General features: G+C 39.4%; 1 protein-coding gene and 1 long non-coding RNA gene across 2 annotated transcripts in view; one reads left to right on the plus strand and one right to left on the minus strand.

Moving 5' to 3' along the window:
- The window catches only part of COL9A1 (collagen type IX alpha 1 chain), an 88556-nt gene that overhangs the window by 3039 nt on the left and 63013 nt on the right, over positions 1 to 22504 (minus strand). The window contains exons 30-37 of the mRNA XM_086707173.1: positions 22080 to 22151; positions 21540 to 21575; positions 20566 to 20610; positions 19198 to 19230; positions 15097 to 15243; positions 14819 to 14873; positions 13033 to 13221; positions 6522 to 6599 (exon numbers count right to left, since the gene is read on the minus strand). Of these exons, the coding sequence (XP_086563299.1) occupies positions 6522 to 6599; positions 13033 to 13221; positions 14819 to 14873; positions 15097 to 15243; positions 19198 to 19230; positions 20566 to 20610; positions 21540 to 21575; positions 22080 to 22151 (655 nt within the window). The remainder of the gene's footprint in view (positions 1 to 6521; positions 6600 to 13032; positions 13222 to 14818; positions 14874 to 15096; positions 15244 to 19197; positions 19231 to 20565; positions 20611 to 21539; positions 21576 to 22079; positions 22152 to 22504) is intronic.
- Positions 1292 to 18412, plus strand: LOC147581017 (uncharacterized). Its single transcript, XR_015251315.1, has 3 exons — positions 1292 to 1592; positions 2593 to 2695; positions 18168 to 18412. It is a non-coding gene; the product is annotated as an uncharacterized LOC147581017 (long non-coding RNA).

Here is a 22504-nt window from a genome sequence, read left to right on the forward strand (position 1 = left end):
TGCTCTTACACTACCAAGGGCAGAGCTGTAGGGCTGCCACAGAGACCACATGGCCCACAAATCCCAAAAATCTGGCCCTTTACAAAAAAAGTTTGCTGACCTTTAAGGTAGTAAAGAAATGGTCCTAGATTAAGAAACACCCTGGTGGGGGGCCTTGGTGGCTCAGTCCTTGGTTTCTGCTCGGTTCATGATCTCACGGTTCGTGGGTTCAAGCCCCGCATGGGCTCTGAGCTGTCAGTGTGGAGCCTGCTTGAGATTCTCTCTCTCTGCCCCTCCCACACACTCTCTCTCTCTCTCAAAATAAATAAACTAAAAAAAAACAAAAACAAAAAAACAACACCCTGCTGTCTTTAGGAGAAGACATAACACAAATGTAATGAAAACTGGTGACCGCTATTCCACATCAGTTTTAGGGAGGAAACAGGGAGGACTGCGGCCTGTTGTGAATGGCAGAACGGTGCCCCCCGCAGTTTGCTCCAGCCAACAGCTGCCCTAAGGGAAGGTGGGCCAGCAGAACCTCTGATCATTGTCAAGGGAAGCTAGAGGCTGAGTTTTTTAATAAACACCTCTCAATTTCTAAATATTAGCAACTAATCCAAATTTTTAACATTTGTAGAGCCAGTCTCCTGCCTAAAATCTTAAATTTAAGGGGATTTATTCTCTACTATTCAACCATATTAGAAAGCAGAAGGAAAGCTTTTTTTAGATTTTCATATTATACTTCCCCATTTCTACACATCGCAGGAGAGGCTTTTTCACTTGCTGCATTTATTCCAGATTCCTGCTAATCCTTTGAAAAAGAGTTGATAAGGCCATCCTGTGTATCCTTGATTTATTTTATGTAAAGCACATCCAGTCCAATTCTCCCTTGGGCAAATACAGCAATTTACCCGTTGAGGCTTTGGATGTCATCTTCGTCATTCTGACCATCATCACCATCAACACTTACACAACGCTCCCGCTTTACCATGGCCCTGAACTGTGCTCGTTATTGATCCCATTTTCCTCTGTGTGAAGTGAGAGTTAAGAAGGCATGGGGCGCCTGGGTGGCTCAGTTGGACTTCGACTCAGGTCCGGTCATGATCTCACAGCTCGTGAGTTCAAGCCCCACTTAGGGCTTTGTGCTGACAGCTCAGAGCCTGGAGCCTACATTCTGTGTCTCCCTCTCTCTCTGCCCCTCCCTCACACTCTGTCTCTCTGTCTCTCTCTCTCTTAAAAATAAACATTAAAAAAAATTTTTTTAAGGCTAAATAACTGTCCATCATCACACAGCTAGAGGGCGTCAGAACTAGAAGCAAGGGCCCTTAACCACTACTCAATCTGAGAGTATTTCCATACCTATTGAGCCGCTAATGCTGCGTGTGCGTGCATGCATAATAGTGCGCGTGCGTGCGCGCGTGCCTGCGTGTGTGGTTTGGGGTTTAATGAGCCTGAATTAACCGGGAAGTAAAAGCGGCACCACAGCCAAGAGTTAGTATTGATTCTTCTGGAGCTCTAACTATCAAAAGAAACTAAAGATATTTTTTCTGAGGTTTTGTCCTGTAAAACTGGCCAGAGGAAAAAAATCAGGCTTCACAAATCATCAGTTTCTGGTGAGTCCTGACGCTGGGTATTTACTCTCCAAGGTTCTTGGTGTTGTTTAGGAGCGTAATTTTGGGGTGATACAATGTCACAGTCCAAATCATTCAAGAAGTCTAGCAGCTACATTAGCGAATATCTATAAACTACCCTTCAGCTCCTCAGAAAACAGATCTGAAGTGTTCTCATTCTGCTTTGTCTGCCTCATGGGTGTGTTAGCTGCACTAACTGGCTAATGATTACATAGTTTTCTGAAATTTCAAGGACCTATAAAAATGTTACTGCCAAACATTTCGTTTTTAAAAATGAATGTCATTCTCTGTGCGAACACTAGAGGGTAGCCATGTTACATTGATGGAGGCCAGTCCCTGCTGGAACATTCTGAAGGATCTACTGCAGGCTGCAAAGTGAAAGTGACTGTGTATAAAGGCCTTTAGGAAGGGGGGGGGGGGAACCCTGCAAGTAATTTTCAGCATTAATTTGGTGACTTATCCACGGGTTATGTAAAATGTGTGTTCCAGGGACTTTCTTACATATCCACCTTACGCTGAGCTTGCATTTGTCGTGTTTGACAAAGCATATATGTTTAAGGAATTGGCATAAAACGGTTTGTTTATAGAAGATCCCCATAGCCAGATAAAACAGCTGCAGTAATGGAAATAGGATAAATGGCTACTGCTAAACAAGCCTAAACCGAGTGTGCCCTTGGTTTGGAGTTTTGGTTTTTTTTTTTTTTTTTCCACTCAGTGTTCACAAGCAAAGCTCACCTATGTGCAGCTTTACATAAGAAACCTGAATAGCCCAGTTGCCTAGTGTGACCTAGTGTGCCTAGGTAGAAGCCAGCTCTACCCTCCTCTCCTCATCCAAAAAGGGAAAGCATCGCAGCTCACAAGCCACATTCCTGGTGGTCACATACATATGATTCCTTATTTAACTTGTTTCTTTCCCTCATGAGTTTGAATGCACAGAAGAGATCAGGACCTAATATTAACTATTTTCCCTTAAAACCCCCAGAGTGTCGAGGAATTGGTCCCAAGTGGGCAAGTTTGGTGGCAGCAGGCATAGAGAGTTACTCTTAATGAGACAACCCAATCAAGCAATACCACAAAGGCCTCTGGTAAGAAACTGAAGGTGGGCATGGGGGTTGGGGGCATCTAAAGTCCCAGGGATCTCTAATCACCGCTCTGTGAGAGAGGCAGAAAAGAAATCAAGACACTATGTGGTTATGAAACATGGCGAAGTTATATGGCTAGCGTGGCAAAGGCAAGCTAATCCCATTACTAGGCAGCCAGTGCATCGTTTTGTCCAGTACATGAACCTGGACATAGAAGGTATGAATATTTGCCTCTGTGACTAATTAGCTGACAGACCTTTGTCAGAGCAGGTGACCTCTGTAAGTCTGCATTTCCTCAAATAGAAACAGAGGAATAACAAAATAATGACAGCTAAATTTGCAAAATGCTTGCCATATGCCAGGCGCTGTTGTAAGTGTTTCACGTTTAGTAACATGTACACAGATCCTCCTGAGTAACTCTATAGGGTAGATGTGGTTCTCAGCCTTGGGATGCAGCAGAGAACTGAAGCGCTAAGAGGCAGAGTCGCTAAAAATAAGTGAAAGAGCAGTGCATACACCTGGGCGTTTGGCTCCAGAGCCCACCCTTCTTTAATTTTTTTTTTTAACGTTTATTTATTATTTTTGGGACAGAGAGAGACAGAGCATGAACGGGGGAGGGGCAGAGAGAGAGGGAGACACCGAATCGGAAACAGGCTCCAGGCTCGGAGCCATCAGCCCAGAGCCTGACTCAGGGCTCGAACTCCCGGACCGCGAGATCGTGACCTGGCTGAAGTCGGACGCTCAACCGACTGCGCCACCCAGGCGCCCCAGCCCACCCTTCTTAAATACCTGTTCTGCCTACCTCTGGCTGGGAGAAACAAACTGGATGATTTATAGGTACTTTTTAAAGAACCGAGCACCACAGCCAACATGATAGCATGACAGTTACAATAATGACCTATGGTCCATATCAGGCAGTGTACCATTACAACCCCAAAGGGCCGTGTAATAATCAGTGCCAAACAGATACGGAGAGGAGAAAAGAACTAAAACTGTCCATAAAGCATAAAGGAATTCTGATTACTGATAGATAATTAATGTGTTAGTTGTATTTTTTCAAATATATCACATATGTTTGCACCAGGAAGAATGATCAAGTGAACGTTTTCCACTCAGGAGGATTTAAGTCCCCAATCCAACAATAGGGATAACCAAGAAGGTTGCAGGATATCCTGTTCTACAGGTTCTTTCTTTTAGGCTCCAGACAAGTCCCTGCACAGAGTCCTACTGGAAGTTCCTCCAGACCTCCACATACTAGTAATAGTCCTGTTACTATTACGTTTGTGAGAGACCAGAAACCACGTTCCTAATCACATTCCAGGCTCTGCCAGGGAAGTTAAAGGTCCCAGCCTCTCAGCGGACAGTGAACAAGTGCAATAATTTACTGTGAACCAGTACTTTCATTTATGATTTGGAGTCAAACTCACCCAAGGTCAGAAAACTAGTAAGTGACAGAGTCAAGATTTGAACCCAGGATGTCTAAATCGTGGAGCTCCAAACAGGAGCTCCTACTCAGAAGCTCCAAGTTCTAGCTTTAGGGGAAAAATGACCCTAAAAGCTCTTGTTCAGGGACTAATGGATTCAAGAAATTGTTAGCTAAGTATATTCATAGTGTAGACAAGAGAGTGTGAGCTGACCTAAAAACCAAAGCAGCCAGCTGGTGCCTCAGTGACTGGGGCAAACATAAACCCTTCGTGCCTGTGTGCTAGAGCACTTGGAAAACTGCATGCTTTTGAAAGGTAGCCTCAGCTTTTAAAAAATAATCTGAAACCCAGATTTTTCACTAAATAATGTCATATATCCTCTTAATAGAAATGTAACAAAGGCATATACAAAGAAAGACCAGATTTCAGAATGGTACCAGGAAGGAAGGGGCAAGGACTGGCAAAAGGCAGAGGAAAGGGAAAAGGACAGGTTTAGGAGTCTTAAAATAGTGAGCCCACGGAATTTTTTAACAAATTATATTTAAGTTTTAAACCCAAGAACAGCTATAACAAATCAATTTTTTTCACAAGGAGGACAAGATGAGGACCAGTCAGCGGTCAGTGCTGCCAGTGGTGAGCCTGTCCTGCCTTAACCAACCTGCCCACACACCAATGTCTGATGTACTAAAAAGCAAATCACGGAAGCCCCTTTCTGGTAGAGCAGTGGCCCCGGAGCCATTTACATTTACATGTAAATCCTCGCAGTCAGATTCAGCAGCTCTGGGTGGGGTGCTGCATGTGGGCAGAAACGTGTCCCCTCATGACAGCCTGGGACACTATACATACAGAGCTGGTTTTCCCTCAATCTTCCCATTTTAAACTTAAAACATGGCTTATCAACAGATTTTTTGAAAGTAAGAGTCACCAGAAATGATAATATATTTCTGATAAAGGAAAATCTTGCCAAGGGTGCAAGTTGCTGGTCCAAGAACCGTTATGTGGTTTGTCAACAAAATGGGAGAAGGAGAAACTGAGGCAATCCTGTAATATATAGATAATTAAGTACATTGTAATGATATTTTTATCAGCTCTAAACTACCTATTGCTGCCACTGATAAAGGAGGAAAGCACTCAGAAAATTCCATTTCCCTTTCCTCTTGTAAACATCCATCAATGAATACAGACTTTATCATACACTAAAATCTTCTTCTCTTGGTCTCCTGTAGCTTCAACCAGATTTTCTTTCCTTTTCCAATCACGAAAATTTATCAATTTGTGAAAGCATCTTGACAGACTCATGAATCGCAGGGTTAGTAAAGCAGTGAGCTATCTCCAAATGTATTCATATTTAAAAAAATTTTTTTTTAATGAGAAAGCAATTCCCAGGAGCAACGAAATGGGTAATGAGAAAGCAGTGATGTTTTTGGCTGCAATTAGAGCCATGATTGAATATGGAAGCCTCTGTCAGAATTAGAAAATCAGCATTTCTTTTTCTAAATTTCTCTAAACCAAGTTTTCCAAATCCACCGAAGGAGTGTGGGCCACCCTTTTCTGCACAGCCTCTCACCCTGCCTCTCCTCAGCTCCAGGGTCCAGCGCTGGGGGCCTTCCTTAGCCACTGCCTCAGCAGCTATGAGTTTGCTGGGAGGCTCCAGGTCACTCATGCTCTCAAACCCAACTGACTTCCCCTGCTATGCTGCTTCTGTGGTTGGGCTTCTAAGTCATTTCCCAGTGGATGAGTGTGTGGCAGCCTGGACTGTGGGGACAGAGTAGCCAGTGTGCAAAGAGAGAACAGACGCCCAGTGAGAGAATCCAGGCTCTTCACACAGAGGTGACTTTGTTACCTCAGCCAGCACAGCTGTGATATGTGGCTTGTGCATGGCTCTTTGTGACTATAGGAGTTGGAATGTTCAGGTTTATTTTTTTTGGATATGGATTTCTGGAGGGTCTGGATGTTTGAAACAGGAGCTTTTAAAAGAAAATTTCAGTTACTCCCTGTGCAACATGAATAGTTTGAAAACTTAAAAACTTTTTTGTTGCTCTTTTTGGTTAAAAAATAAAACTATCAACTAGGCTAAAAATGGATAGGACCTCATTCATTCAGAATTTTCTAATAAGTGCACTGTGGCTGGACCTTGACACAATTTTTAAAAAAAAAACATCTGTTCAAGAAATTAATATTTTAAGCCCTGACATATGTTTTCTCATGAGGAACACAGACAGGCATGATTTATAGATCATTTAACTCTTCATTAAAGTTGGTCTTGAAAAATCTGTGCTGGCCATTATTGAGAATTACATGATATGCTTAAGTAATCAAAGAGCAATTCTTTAAAATATTTTCCAATTCAGACTGCCCACTTGCTACCAATTCCTCAACCTCATGCTGCCATATAACACACTTACCTGGGAGACCCGTAGCTCCGGGCAAGCCCTTAGGACCTCTTCCTGGAGGGCCACGTTCCCCCCTTTCTCCCAAGTCACCTGCATTTCATTAGAGAAATGTTATGTTTCTGTATGTTTATAAAAAGAAAGTTCCATATTTTTAAACTTTAAGCAAAACCAAAATTGAGTCAATTAATTATATTAAGAGATCCAAGTGGGGGGAAAGCCAATGACCATATTCATAGATGCTGAAAAGACATAGGACAAAATAAAATATGCATTCCTGATACAACATTCAGTAAAATAAGAATCGATGGTTACTTCCCTGACCTGATAAAATATATCTGCCTCAACCCAAAAGCTAGCATCATGCTTACAGGGAAACACGAGAAGCAGTCCCACTACAGACAAAACATTATAGAGATGCGTACTTTATCACTATTAATTGTAATTTGCTTTGAGAGTCAAAAATATCCCTATTTTCAGGTGATATAAGTGTACATCTTAAATCCTTGAAAATCAACTCAAAATCTACTACAAACAATGAGAGAATTCAGTAAAATAGCAAAGCACAAAAGTAATATATGAAAATTAGTAGTTTTTACATTTACAAACAACCAGAAATAAGAGGTAATGAAAAAAGATCCCATTTAAAACAGCAATTAAATTAATAACTAGGAATATATTTAATCAGAAATATGCAAATCCAACAAAAAATTAACATCTCTAAAGGATACAAAAGGACTGACAACTGTTCTTAGGTGGAATGACATCATCACAAAAAGGTATGAGTTCTCCCTAAGCTGAAGTTTCATCATGATCTCAATAAAAAGATATTTTTAACCAGAAAAGAGGATTCTGAAGTTTGTACAGAAAAACACATAAGCCAGAGTAGCCACAAAACTCCAAAAAGAAAAGCAACATGAAGGGAATTAATCCTACCACATATTATGCCAATTAAAATGGTGTGGTACTGGTACTTGAATAGATAGACCAGTGAAACAGCCCCCAAACAGGCTCCAATACATATAAGAATTTGTTTTGTAATAAATGTGCCATCTTAAGGTGGGAAATAGTCAAACAAGTCAATAAGTGGTTTTGGAAAAAGTGGGTAGCCAACTGGAAAAAAAACTAAAGTCGAATCTGTTCCTCACAACGTGATCTAGGATAAGTTACAAATGGATCAAATATTTAAATGTAATTTAAGAACCAGAAGAAAATAAGGAGAATTATTTTATAACCTCAGATTTGAGTTGGCTTTACTGTCATGATTCAGAATATGAAGGGTTCCTAAAAACAATAAAAAAAGGTCAACAACAATAAAAAATGATAATATATAAGCAAGGAAGTCATTAAAAGGAAAAAAATAGCTCTGAAATATATGGAAAATTATCTGACATCACTCTCACAACAAAATAAATGGAAATTAAAAATAACAAGAAAGCTACTTTGAACTATAAGATCAGCACAAATTCCAAAGTTTAATTAAACATATACTAGCAAGTCTGTGGAAAAATACATTATTACTTGTTGCTAATAAGACTGTGAATTGAGGCAGTTTCTTGGAATATCTATCAATATTACAAATGGTAGTACCATTTTACCTAGCAATTCCACTTCTAGGAATTTATCTTAGAAGTACAGAGGTTATGTTGTATTTGTACAAAAACGAAATACACAGTGATAGTCACTGCAGCCTTGCTATCATGGTAGAAGATTAGAAACTAACTGTCCATGAAATGGTTAAATACACTATGGTACTTCCATAGAATGGCATACTATGCAGCTATGAAGAAGAATCAGGAAGCTCTTTGAAATGATCTCAAGACATAATTGTTCAATGAAAAAAATCAAGGTTCAGATCACTACCAAAGGATAATATGACTTGCCTCTAAAAAGATGTAGGGAAGTATATTATCATATATTGCACCTTATCACTGATAAGGATATGTAGGAAACTAATAAAAGGGATTACCCAATGGGAAGAATAAAGGAAACTAAGCAGATGGGAGACAGGGGTAGGAGAAAAACTCTTCACTAAATATCTTTTAATATAGTTTTAAATTCTCAAACAATATAAATTTAGTGTCACCAAAAATAAATTAATGAATTTTCAAAATTTAAAGTGTGCTGTCACAAGTGCCTACATTTCATTTGTGATTATTATTTATAGGGAAAATGCTTTGGACTGCAACCAACCATGTGTATTTGCAAGACAGTTGATTGAATTTGGGGATTCAGCAGCCAGAAAACCAAGTTTCATTAATTATCCTGGCCCCTGCAGAGAAACCTAGAAACTTGGCCTCATTAACAAAGTGCCCCAATACCTTAGTCAACCGGTCCTGACTTTTCCTGCTCCCCATAGAAGGCATTATTCTACTATATCACTGGTACAGTATTATATTATTATTCTACTACTCGCTCAGAAGAGGCAGTGGCATTTTGCAGTAAATTCTATATATAATCATTTTTCCAAACATTTGTGTCAGCTCAGCTTCATTCAATATTGTGTCCCATTTATAATAATTTAAAAAACAAAAGCATGCATACCAAAATAGTAAAAAAAAAATCTAATTATGAAGTGAATGTTTAGTCACCATACTTTGATTTTAGCTGTGAATGTCCTTGTATGAGTATTTTTATCATGAATCAACTGTATTTCAAAAACAATTTAAATTTATATAAATACCGTATAGGGATCTAGAGCTCAAGTTTAACTCACATTCACGTAAGCTCTTTTTTTATACTCATCATCAACATGGCCTTACTATATTAGGAAGATATGATAATTAGCATTTTAAAAACTAAGAACTTAAGCGCTCTTGTTAACTTAGCAATTTAAATGTCATATCACTCTAATTCTGGTGGCTTGCAGTGAGAAAAGAGCCAATAAATGTGCCACATTTTCTGAAGATGTGAGATGAAGATTATAAATTAAAATGTAACTTCCACACAGATAGTGAAAGTTAAACACATTCTAGAGCGAAGCCACATCAACTTTAAAATGTCGCTTGCAAGGACTAAGACTGCGGTCTTCATCCTGATGCTGCCTTGCGGTTATTGGTCATAGAAAAACAATTTTTAGAGATGGGCTCTGAGACAGAGCCACACTGTGAGCTGCTGCTACTCCACGGCAAACCGTGTTGCAGCCCGGCTGTGTTACCCCTGGGGTTAATCCACTTCTTCAAACCCCGATCATGTCTCCTTTCGAGATGTATGAAAACCAGCTCAGGGAACTAAAGGTCTACCTTTAATAGCTAGCCTACTCTGTGGAAAAATATATATAAAGAGCTTGTAAAATAAGCTTTACATAAGGTAAGAAGGGAAACATGCACGGTAACAAGAAAAACAGCTCACTGTGAATAGAGCGGCTAACGTGGAAGAAATTCTCATTGCTCCAGAGCTGCTATTTATTTCATTTATTTGAAAGCCATAACTGATGCTCCAACTCCATGTGAACAGATTAATACTGAAAAAAGTTCTAGTCACAGTTATGACGTGTACTTTCTCAAGCCTTCATTTACATATTGACACATCTGTTTGACTCACTAAAATATCTAAAAACATGTATATGGCCTTACTCCACAGGACTTAAAATTAATCCAAACCGGGAACATTTAAAAGTAGTATTGACAACATGGAAGATTAATTAACACTAAGCAAAGTGAACATAACGCCAATTAGAAGTCTCCATGTTTCTGCTTGAGTATGTATAAAATGTACATGCAGAAGGGGCCTTGGTCTTAACATGTTAGTGTAGTATCGCATAAAACATGCCAATGAAAACCCAAAAAATATGAACATGATTTAAGATTTGAGTATGATTTCAGGCATATTTCTACTAGCTCCCACTGAAAATGTTTCACTGTGTTTTGCAGAGTACTTTTTTAGGGAAAAATGCTTTTATTAAAGGCTTAGCCTGAACTGCTAAAAGCTTTAGTAAAATTTATTTGTTCATTATTTATGTAGTAATATCCTTGGAAAAAGACTCTCAAAGTAATATGGCAGAGCAAGTCTCACTGTCCCTTCTTTATTAGTCATGGAAAGAAGGCAGCAGGTGACACTGAAATACATCTCTTCTCTAATTAGCTGAACATTTAAATTTCAAATGGCGAAGTATTTGTTCTCAGGGAAAAACTGATCTGTAACCTTTGGCCAGTGGAACACTATATGTTTTTAATTAAATATTAGTGTTATACTGGATGTGCTAGGACAAGAAAGGTCAAGTCCGGTTACCTGGAATCATACATTTCCAAATTCATGATAGCACTGCTGGATAAAATCTGAGGATAGTACTCCTTTCTTCCCATACCCCAAATTTCAAGAAAACTGACAGAAGATGCTGCTTTAAAGGAACCCAGTGACAATACAGGGATGAAAGGAGGGTGGGGAGAGAAAGTCCTTTAGAAAAAAAAAAAGACTGTATCACTTCTAGAGTATAAACTATGTTGTAAATACTGAAGAAAAATTAGGGGGAAGTCCTTTATATGATCAGACTACGCTTAATGAATAAACTTAGTGCTAGAGACATTTTCCAGGTTCCAAATATACAAATATATTTTTCTTCCCTTCAAAATAAAGTTTATCTGCTAGAGCCAACTCAGCCCAACCCAGCCATAATTCAGTGCTGCTAAGACCTTCCCAGAGAGCTTCCTGAACGTTTCACCTTTGTTTCCTGTGGCTCCCAGCCCTCGCTGTACATTAAAATCACATGGGGAATATTTTTAAATCCTGCGGCTCAAACCTATTAAATCAGAATCTCTGAGAATGGGACCCAGCTGTGGGCAGTTTTTAAAGCTCCTCAGGTAATTCCGCTGTGCACCCCGGGCTGAGAAACACAACTTCAGGCAGACTCTACTAGCATAGTAAGTAAACAGACATTCTTATTTCTTAGAAAATTAGATGGAACTTGAGGGGAGTTCTCTTACTAATTCAAAATTAAGTTCTACCCCACATACAGACTTCCTTTTGGCCAAAGAGAATAGGACTGTGATTTCTACAGCCCCTACAAGGTGTTTCCAGTAGGAAAATGGGTGACTGCACTACACCAGTGCACGTAGCAGCACAGGAATGAATCATCTGGAGGCTTGTTAGAACGCAGGCTGCTGGACCCCACCTCCAGAGTCTCTGATTGGATCAGTGGGGTTGGGGTGGGCTAGAGAGCTTGTATTGCAAAGGGGGTCCCTGGTGGTGCCGATGCTTCAGGGAGCACTCTTGCAGAACCACTGCTCTAAAGGAAACTTACAGGAAAGGCTGAGGAGTCATCTGTGGGCTCTGGTGCAGCTGAACCAACTAAGTTGGTTCAACAATCCACCGGAGGCAGCAGAGTTCCTTGGAAATTATTAACAGAGTGAATGTGGCCTACCCACAGAGTACCCACTCATGAGTTCCTCAACCAACAGCTAAAAGCAGGATAAAGATGAATGACTATGTGATTCTTTCAAAGAAAATATTCAGTTCTCTTTAAGAAGAGCTCCGAGCTCTCTCCATATTTCATTTTGTCCAGCCCCTTGAAAGCTTGGAAATTGTGCCAGCCTTACAAGAGGTTCCAATTAGGGCTCATTTTTTCACATACAGCAGTGCACATGCCAAAAAAAAAACAAATCAAATATAATTAACAAAATTGTTCCAGCTGAAAGTGTAGTTAGCCAAATGCATCAGCAGTTCATTTATAGATCCAAAAAGGCAGCTTGCTTGCCCTCTGACCATTCACACCATAATATTTATCCCTAATTGGAACACCACCGTTGAAAGAAAAACAAGTCTGTCTCTGATTTCTGATGCCATGCCTTTCTGAAGCTTCCGAGAGAACCGTCAGTCACTCACCATAAGACAGAAATTCCTGATTTTATTCAGCTCTCTCTGTAAATTATCCAGGGCACACACCCACACAAGCTGACATACTTACTCACCTCAACCAGCAAACACCATCTGAGGCAACCAGTCCTTCTGCAGGTCCTGCTGAATACCTAACACACTCTCACAATCCTATATTTCTGCAAAATACTGATTTTAAAGGCTTAACTTGCTTTTAAATAAAAGGGGGAAGAAACAAACTTGTTCACCTTCCCTTAAATGTTAAAGAAGGGGAAAAAGTTAGATTATACCTCAGAGCTGGAAAAAATCCATCAGAACTAAATATCCAGTGTCACTTTTTAAAAGAAGAGGGAGGGAGCTTCAGTTCATGATGTAATTTGTCTTATGTCCAAACAAATTTCGTTAGTTTAAGTAACGGATACAAACATTCTAAGGCTGGTTGCCATCTCAGAAGAACTCTACAAGGATTTTAGAGTCTCAAAACAAAAATTAAAAAAGCTGGTTGATCCTTTACAAGATCCTGTAAAATTTATTTTGGACTATGACTGAAGTACTAAAAATCAAGGGACCTTAATTCTAGTTTTTGGTCTACTGTTGTCATACAGCAAGGTCAAGAGGATGTCATATAATAGTTTTCTGATCTTGGAAAGGTGTGTGAATACATCTGAAAAAGGACAGTGTATGTTCTTTTGTTCCACCTGGGCAAATGACTTACCTTTAGGCCCCCTCAAACCAAGAGCACCAGGGGGGCCTTTAATGCCTGGGAGGCCACGAAGTCCCATCTGGCCTGGGAAACCATTCTCTCCAGGAGGTCCTGGGGGACCAGGGGGTCCAGGCCTCCCAGGGAGGCCAGAGGCTCCTGAGTCCGGTCGCTTGAGACTAGCAGCCATCTCAGCAAGATGCTCTAAAAGATAATAAACAAAACAGCCCATAGAAGTCAGAAGCATGAAAGTGACTCAAATGATAAAAGGGGTATTTCAAGTGTCTTTTTTTCTAAATGTGTCCCCAGAGCTTCAAAATTGGTGGCGAGAAGTGAATAAAGTTGGATCATTTTTGCATGGACTTTCTGCCAAGAGGCTTCACTGGTGCTGTTTTATTCAGCTCTCCCTGGATATATTTGGTCTTGCTGTTTTGAGACAGGGGAGGAGGGGGGTGAGAAAAAAAAAAAAACAAAAACACAGCAAGTCTTTCTGATGGGTATTGTGCTAAAAGGAAGAGTATGTCACCTGAGTCCTGGCTGGTTATCTGAAAAGCCAGGACGGGAAGAAAATGAGTTTCTTAACATAGGTAGAAGTGGATATCCAGAAGCTTTTGAAAAGGCAAGGACATTGTCCAGAATTAGCATTGAGACAGTAGTTGAGACCTAGCCCCACAGTTTTAGTTTGAAGATACTGAGTAAGCTAAAATATCCTGAGCATTCACAACTTCTTTTAGATTCCCCTCTCAAAAGTTTTTTCATGCTTGGAATAGACAACAGACACTAAAAATAGCTTGCTTCCTGGGAATGTTCATAGTCTGTCTTAAAAATTAATAACTGTGGGCTTTTTCAGGAACCATTAAATAGATTAAGAATCATCCACTAAAATGATGAAGAATAAGAAATCTTTCCAATGAAAATACTCTATGGGAAATATGCCAGTATAATGTTTTCTTTAAGGTGTGAAGGAGATTATGATTTGGAAACAAATTCCTAACCAACAATTTAAAATTGTTTAAATGTGAACATTCTAGTTTGCCTTATGTAAAACTTAACATAAAATTATAATTTTCTTGAGATATAACATATAAAATTGAAATATTCTTTTAAGATTAAGTGTCTGCAATGAAGAGACTTATATTGGTTTTCAAATATAGAGTGACAATTTCATTCTGGGAAAGCTCTACAAGTCTACCAGACAAATTAGGCTATCTCATGAGCATACAAAAGAAGAGTATCGCGACAGAATTGGTTCCAACCAGAATAAGTTAATTATTTGTTAGAAGGCCTCCATGTTATAGGATCTCCCAAGTTTCTTTGTCCCCAGTTTCCTTTGCTATGTGACTTTAGAACTAGACCATTTCTGAAAGAGCTATGACAGACAACTGCTGTAGCCGTAGATGAATTTAGACAAAGGTTAGCAAAGTAAAAATATATCACCATTTTAGTAAAATACTAGTTATTAATTTTCTACCTATGTTATACATGAGTAGAGATAATGTCCTTATGCTTCTTATGGGCATGAAGACTGTCAATTATTTCACATATAAGCTACACAAAGAGCCAAGGTCAGTGCCTTATACACTAAGTAGTAGGATGTTAAGGAGGGGGAAGGATACCTGAGAATTTGTGTTCCAAAGGGGGAAAAAAAAGTGTGTGTGTGTGTGTGTGTGTGTGTAACCTTTTTTTTTTTTTCAGGCTATAAGGTTTTGTGTGGCAACAAACTGGATAAAACAATATTAACATTATTCAAGATCTCCCACCTTTAAAGCAAACAAAAGTCAAGACATTATGATTTATTTACCTTGCATGACTCTCATGCAAACCTGCTTTATGTGCTGATCTGTTGGTGCTCTACCCTGGGACAGAAAAAAAAGACGGTTTGTAAACAGAACCATAAAGAAGACATTGTTAAATGGTAACCTGACAGACTCGGCAAGTGACCAGGTGGCAGGATTTACAAGAGAACCCACCCACACTGCTGAGGAGCTCAAGTCTGGGCCAGCCTGGCTCCCCACCCCCCTTCTGGTGCTGTGAGACTAAGTCTCCAACGGGAAACCCTGGGGACTGTCCGCCACTCACTGGAGGGCCCTGGATGCCAGGCAGGCCGGTGGCACCCTGCTCTCCCTGCACGCCTCGCGGTCCAGGTGGTCCTCGCGGTCCTTCCACTCCGGGAAGCCCCCGACTGCCTTCAGGCCCCCTCAAGCCAGGGTCCCCAGGGTTACCCACCTAGAACACAATGGCACGTTAAAAAACCAGGGCTATCCACAAGTAATGTTCTGCTTCGTGTTAATACAAGACTTACATGAAATTTGGGGTTTGCTTACATTTTATCTCCCAAGAGGTATTTGCTCAGAGGTTACAAATATGCTGCTCTGAGAATTCCAGTCTCTAAGAATTCCAGTCAAGTAAAGCTTTTCAAAATCTTTCTTTTTGGTAGAGTTACTATTTCAAAATACTCATTGAAATAATATATTTAAAACCACATTTTTTTATACTTTAAGCCACTTCCTAAGAACAAGTTAGTTTTTAACAAGACTTATTCAATTTTTGGTCACAAAAAGGCCACTGACTTCCTACAAGACAGGTTACTTTGTATGTCAGCAATACAGAAAGCATAAAATAAACATATTTCCAAGAACGTAAATTATTTAGCTTTATAACATTCTGGAGAATTTAAAGAAGCCAAATGTATCCAGGAATTCTAAAATACTAACATTAACTAAATACATTTAAAATGCTGCACCTAACACGATACATTTAAAATGCTGGAACAAAAAAAAAATGAGTCCATAATTTATTGAAGTATTGAGGAAGCTAAAAATCTAAATACTAAAGAAGTTGAAAAATAAACTATTTCCTTAGCACAAAAGCATATAACAGTTTTTTTTTTCTGAAAGCAGACCACTAAAAGCATTTTTTAAAGTTCCCATCTACAAGAACTGCTTTAAAAGAGACTAAATTAATTCACTTTCTGTTAAGTTCCCTGTGGTAGAGTTTATGGCATAGTAGTTAGTTACAATGTGCCATTGTTTACAGAATAAGAATGAGAAGATAAAAGGACAGGAGGCATTAAGGAATGCTAGTGCTCACTATAAAGTTCATAAAGCAACTTAACCCTGCTTCCTTTTCATATGCAACATTCACCTAGAAAGAGCCAACTTTTTTAAACCTTCAAACGTTGTGAGGAAGGGAGAAGGTGGTGAGGCAGGGCTTTCACTAGACACATCTGAATATAGCTCAGCAAGTGTGCCTTTTCCAATCTTTCTTTATGAAAAAATGATACTCATCTAAGTCAACCTGTCAGAATTGCTTCTATGATGAAATTATGGCTTAAAGACTTCCTGAAAGGCAGTGTCAGCAGAGAGCACTAAGGATGTGCTGTGGAGGGTTGGGAATTGTCAAATGACTACAGTGCAAAATTTTAACAGCTTCTAAAACTGCCCAGAGGAGAAGCCAAAGTGAGTCTGGACGTGCACTAAAGAACTGGCAGGAAACAAAGGAAACCAACTCAGAGTCCATCATCTTGTTGACTATGTCCGAAATACTTCTGGAACAAGAGACAGGACATTTTGATGAAGAGATCAAGGGCCAACATGGCTAAGGCATCACAAGGGTCCTGGGTCTTTGGAAAGAATCCTTCAATTGAATAGTGGTATGCCAAAGTAGAAACTGGTGTACAGACTTCACCTACTTATCAGGTTGTCTATGCTGACATCACTGAGGAAGGTGAAGTGTGTCTGCTCATAATTATTTCCCTATTCTGGGACAACACACTTCAGCTGCATCAGTATTACATGGGTGGTGTCAGACAAGAGGGGTAGGAAGGGAGGTGATAAATCAAGAGTTAACTCCCAAATTTAAATGAGACTCATTTTGATCACTGCATTGTTCACTCACTTTTTCCTTTTATAACCAGAATTCTTACCATTGAACATTACTGATTATTTCTAAAGAGGGAAGTAGGATTTCTGTTTTTTTTTTATTAACTTGTTTTATTTTTTATTTTTTAAAATTTACATCCAAATTAGTTAGCATATAGTGAAACAATGATTTCAGGAGTAGATACCTTAGTGCCCCTTACCCATTTAGCCCATCCCCCCTCCCACAACCCCTCCAGTAACCCTCCGTTTGTTCTTCATATTTATGAGTCTCTTCTGTTTTGTCCCCCTCCATGTTTTTATGTTATTTTTGTTTCCCTTCCCTTATGTTCATCTGTTTTGTCTCTTAAAGTCCTCATATGAGTGAAGTCATATGATTTTTGTCTTTCTCTGACTAATTTCACTTAGCATAATACCCTCCAGTTCCATCCACGTAGTTGCAAATGGCAAGATTTCATTCTTTTTGATTGCACAGTAATACTCCATTATATATAAAAGCTTTTACCACATCTTCTTTATCCATTCATCCATCAATGGACATTTGGGCTGTTTCCATACTTTGGCTATTGTTGATGGTGCTGCTATAAACATGGGGGTGCATGTGTCCCTTCGAAACAGCACACCTGTATCCCGTGGATAAATGCCTAGTAGTGCAATTGCTGGGTCGTAGGGTAGTTCTATTTTTAGTTTTTTGAGAAACCTCCATACTGTTTTCCAGAGTGGCTGCACCAGCTTGCATTCCCATGAAGTAGGATTTCTATTACGAAGTCCTACCAAGGTTTACTCTATGTTTTTGTCAATCGTAAGATATTTCTGTCAAAGATTCTTAGGCATAAAGATGTTACTTGAAGCTTGAGACTATCAATGGTGTTTAGAGGAAGTATGTAAACAGGTGACCTAATACTTTTTAATTCACGTGTATGTAAAGAGCCCAGAGCTGGCACTGTAACCAAGTCTGAGAGGGAGGGTCCTCTGGGGGAAAGTCTGGCTCAGGATGGGGCTAACTGCTTAGGCAGGAAGTAGGTGTTCTAAGGAAAGAGGAAGAGTGTTTCAGGCTAGGAGAACAGCACAAGGCATTACACAGCCTGCCAAGCAAAAAGCACTGCAAACAGATGAACTTCCAGAGAGGTAAAGGTGAGGTTGGCAAGGCAGAGTCCACTTCATCCAAGACTTGTATATTTTGCTCAATGTCTGATTTTATTCTACCAAATGTTATTCCTGAAGGGTTTATGCAGAGGAGGGATTAATAGTGGGCTTTATATTTTTATCTAGATGACACTGGCTGCTATGAGGATAATGTGTTGTACGGGACAGAGAACAGTGGAGATTCCAGAAACAGGAGGGACAAAAAGATAAACCAGAAGCTGGTGGTGGCGGCATTTGAGGTTAGAGTCTGAGCTTCATCTTTTCTCCTTATACTCTTTTAAATTTCTTTGTATTAGATGTGCATTCCTTTCAAACTAGCAAATCACCCCAGGTTTGCTGGTTTCTGTAACTGGTTCTACTAGTCTTGTTGTAATAATTGGTTCTATTATTGGTTCTATAATTCTGAATACATATAATATCTAAGGACATCAGTTTAGTTTCTGTAAAATGATGAATGAGATGATCATTTTCTAGCTTTAATAATTGTTATATTTTCTTATGCATTATGACTTTGTTACTTCCCCAACTAGAACACACAGGAGATTGATAAAATTACTGAAATATTTGCAATCGTAAGACTGCCAATGAAATTTATTTATACTCTTGTCACCCCAAAGGACAAGTCAGTCCTTTTAAAATGACCCATTTGGGGCGCCTGGGTGGCTCAGTCGGTTGAACGTCCAACTTCGGCTCAGGTCATGATCTCGTGGTTCACGGGTTGGAGACCCACATCGGGCTCTGTGCTGACAGCTCAGAGCCTGGAGCCTGCTTCAGATTCTGTGTCTCCCTGTCTCTCTGCCCCTCCACTGCTCATGCTCTGTCTCTCCTCTCTCTCTCTTTCAAAAGTAAATAAACATGAAAAAAATGACCCATTTGTGAAAGAAATTACCATGTATTCTCATTGAGCCACTTATGAAAAAAAGTTCCTTCAGAGTAGTGAGTTCAAAAGGTAGATCCATTTACATTGTTGTGAGGTATTTTTTTTTCCTTTGGATGAATCCATTACTCAAAGAATAAATTTAGACATTAATTTCCTTGAAGGTAAGTCCTTTAAGAATTGAATTTTATAGAGTGATTTCATAAAGCAGAGTATTGCATTTTCTGTAGTTTTATTGATATTTTTATTTTTTATACCATTATTGTTCATTGTACTTACAGATCCCTTTGGCCCAGGTAATCCTATATCTCCCTAAATCAATAAAAAAAATTGTATTAGAACAATGCATTCACATTTGATAGTCTACTAAAAACATTTCAAAGGTTATTGTGCTGCTGAAATCTACAGAAAACTATGAACAGATGGACCCTGGCACTGCAGAAAAACATTAGATTCAAAATTTGGATTCTAGTACCAGTTCCACTACTTAACTTTGTGACCCTCTGTGAGCTTTATAACCTCCTAGCCTTTGGCTAACCTGTTAAATAACAGGGTTGAATCAGAGCTTTACAAGGCTCCAACTAGATCTAAAATGCTAGGTGTGAGAATTAAAACGTGTAAGTCAAAAGATATCAAACTAGCATGCTATTTCAAAACACAGTAGACATTTAAACCTGATGACTTCATTTTTGAAATTCTAACAGTGTTTTAAAACTTATCCCCAAAAGTCTATCAAACCAAATATGAATGGTTTTATGCTTAAAAAATAAAATTTGGAAATCTCCCACCCCTAATTCTAGATGTGAATTCAGCTCAAGTTTTAGCGCATCAGTTCATCTCCACTACAAAACAGAATGACTTAAAACATCCTCTTAGCCCATAAAATGAAAAATTTTAACAGAAAATAAAATTAAAATAATCCTTTTTCAAATTTACTTAATAGAGAGCTTTGCCTAATTTAGAAGCTACATTTATATTAGTTCTAAATCCTGATAATCTGAATAAAACATTACTAGAATTTTTTCCTGCACTAAGTGCTCTCTGGAACTATTTTATGAGAAATCTGTTACCACTCCAAAGGACCAAACATAAGTTTTCACATTAGGTCATGTTAGATTGTGTCAAAACCATAGAGATGAGCCAGCAGATCTAGCAGTTCTTGCAATAAAGATAATTTTTTCTCATTCTTACTGCCTTTCTGGAGATTTAGCAGCAGCATCCTCTGGAGATGGAGGTCACTTCTTTGGAAGGTTTTAGACTACAGAGAATACCTACAGTCACACTTGTGAGCCACGGCTTTGTAACCCTAATAAAATTAATTTTGTTTCCATGATAGGCACTATTCACAGAATTTCTATAGTCCTATAAGAATCACTTGGAATGTCTAGGTGTAAAGCCACAAGAAAATTCACCACCTATAAGAGAATACTTTATTCTCCAAAGGCTTAAGGCCAGGTCTATCAGTTTTGGGGTGTTTCCCCTGTGCTTTACTTGATCTTGGCTGCAGTCTTGGGAAGTCATTAGTTTATGTAAGAAACATTGTAGCCACTATAGAAGTCAGCAAGTGACAGTAGCAAAGAAAAAATATGTTTCTAATACAATTAGAAATCAGTACAGCTCATCATTAACCAGAACAAAATGTCTTACAAGTTCACCCCTTTCTCCTGCTTCTCCTTCTTCACCAGAGGAACCCTAAAAATTAAGATTAAAAGTCACATTTTTGAATTCTCAGTCCCTTGCCTCAGTTTTAACCAGTCAACATGGATAAGCATTCCGAAGTGCCCACAGTGCCCCCTGGATCATGCAGAAATACAAAATGCTCCCAATGGCTTCTCAATCTGTCAGTGGCTAGTCTAAATCAGAAGAGAGCCTAGAGAAAAGATAGAAGGCGAGGTTGAGTTTCTTCTAAACTTAAGGATTAATGATTGTATCCAGCAATTTTAAAATTAGGTATTCCTTGGGGCACCTGGGTGGCTCAGTCGGTAAGTGTCTGACTCTTGGTTTCAGCTCAGGTCTTGTCTTGATCTCATGATTTCATGAGTTCAAGCCCCACATCAGGCTCTGTGCTGACAACATGGAGCCTGCCTGGGATTCTCTCTCCCTAGCTCTCTACCCCTCCCCCACACACTGTCTCTATCTCTCTCAATATAAATAAACTTTAAAAAATAAATTAGTAAATAAAATTAGGTATTCCTTGAAAAAAAGGCTTTCACTGTAGAAAAAGGAACCCACAAAAAGGATTAATTATAATTCATGTTCATAATTTATTTGTTAAAGTCTTGATACAGAAGAACTCAAAATATGATGATGTGGCTATAGAAGGCTCTATCAGTTACAAGTAAACCAATCCTGTGAATCAGAGCCAGGACACTCTTTTCATAGGAAGGACAATGTGTGGTCTTGGAGGCAGAGCCATCATCAGCTCCAGCTTATTGAAGTAGTAGATAAGGTTACAGACAAAACTAAATTCTAGCTTTCACACACTATGAATGAAGCACATTGAGCAAAACTGCTAGCCTCCATCTTTTTATTCACACCATAAACCAGCCAGTGCCCCCTGCTGGTGAGGTACATTAATATGCATTACTCACTGCATCTCATATTCTTCTGATTGGACCCACCTGTTCACCCTTTGGACCAGGTTCACCAACTGCTCCCTGTATTGAATAAAATATAATACTTTTTCAGTATTTGGAGATAATTCAACTACATAATTTCAAATGAACCAACTTCCCATATCAGGCTAGCAGACAAGGACACATATGAATGATGTGACAGACGAGGTCTTGCTCCTCTCCTCACAACCTAACAACTGTCAGGTGAGACCTGGAGAAACTGACAGTTGTCCAAAAGCTGAAAACTTGGGGTGTTCTCTGTTCATGCCCACATAAACCTGACTGGTAGGAATGTAAATTTAAAACTAAACAGAAGTATGATTACAACTGAAATTTTTACTTTTCTCAACTTTCATTTTTTCCTTCTGAGAAATTATTATCTTAGACTTCTTTTGCTTCTTGATCCCAACTCTCAATAATTTAGGATGCCTTTCTTGATCACTGTCTATGATCATTGCTATAAAAATCTCCACTGCACCAAACACACAGCTTGGTTTCTCATAGTAAAAATCAAAACATAAGGAACTTTTTGGAGGGCTGGCTTACCCTGTCACCTTTCATTCCAGGAAGTCCAGGGGGGCCAGGCAAGCCAGGGAGGCCAGGACTACCCAGAGAACCCTGAAAAACAAACACAGAATCTCCCAAATCAGTGTTACTGCAACACCGCAAGCATGCAAGGCAGACACAACCTCGGGTGTGTTGACTCCTGTCTAAAATAAATGTGCTGTGGTTGGTATAGCTCTGCTCCTCAAATCTGCCTCTCTCCCACAGTCTAAGGAAGAAATAGGCGAGTCCCTCCACCCGCTCTGTCCCACCTCTGAGGTCCTCAGTTCCCAGGTTTGCGCCCCCCGCCCCCAACAGTGGGCTCTTTCAGTGGAGCCCGTGCAATGGTAGTGCTTCTCTGGCTGTGTAAACAAGCCTACTCAGAGAAGTCAAAGGCAGCATTCACATACTTCTCTTCAATTTCAAGA

Source organism: Puma concolor, chromosome B2, assembly GCF_028749965.1.
Source record: "Puma concolor isolate L17-30 chromosome B2, mPumCon1.1.hap2, whole genome shotgun sequence".
NCBI classification, from domain to species: Eukaryota; Metazoa; Chordata; class Mammalia; order Carnivora; family Felidae; genus Puma; species Puma concolor.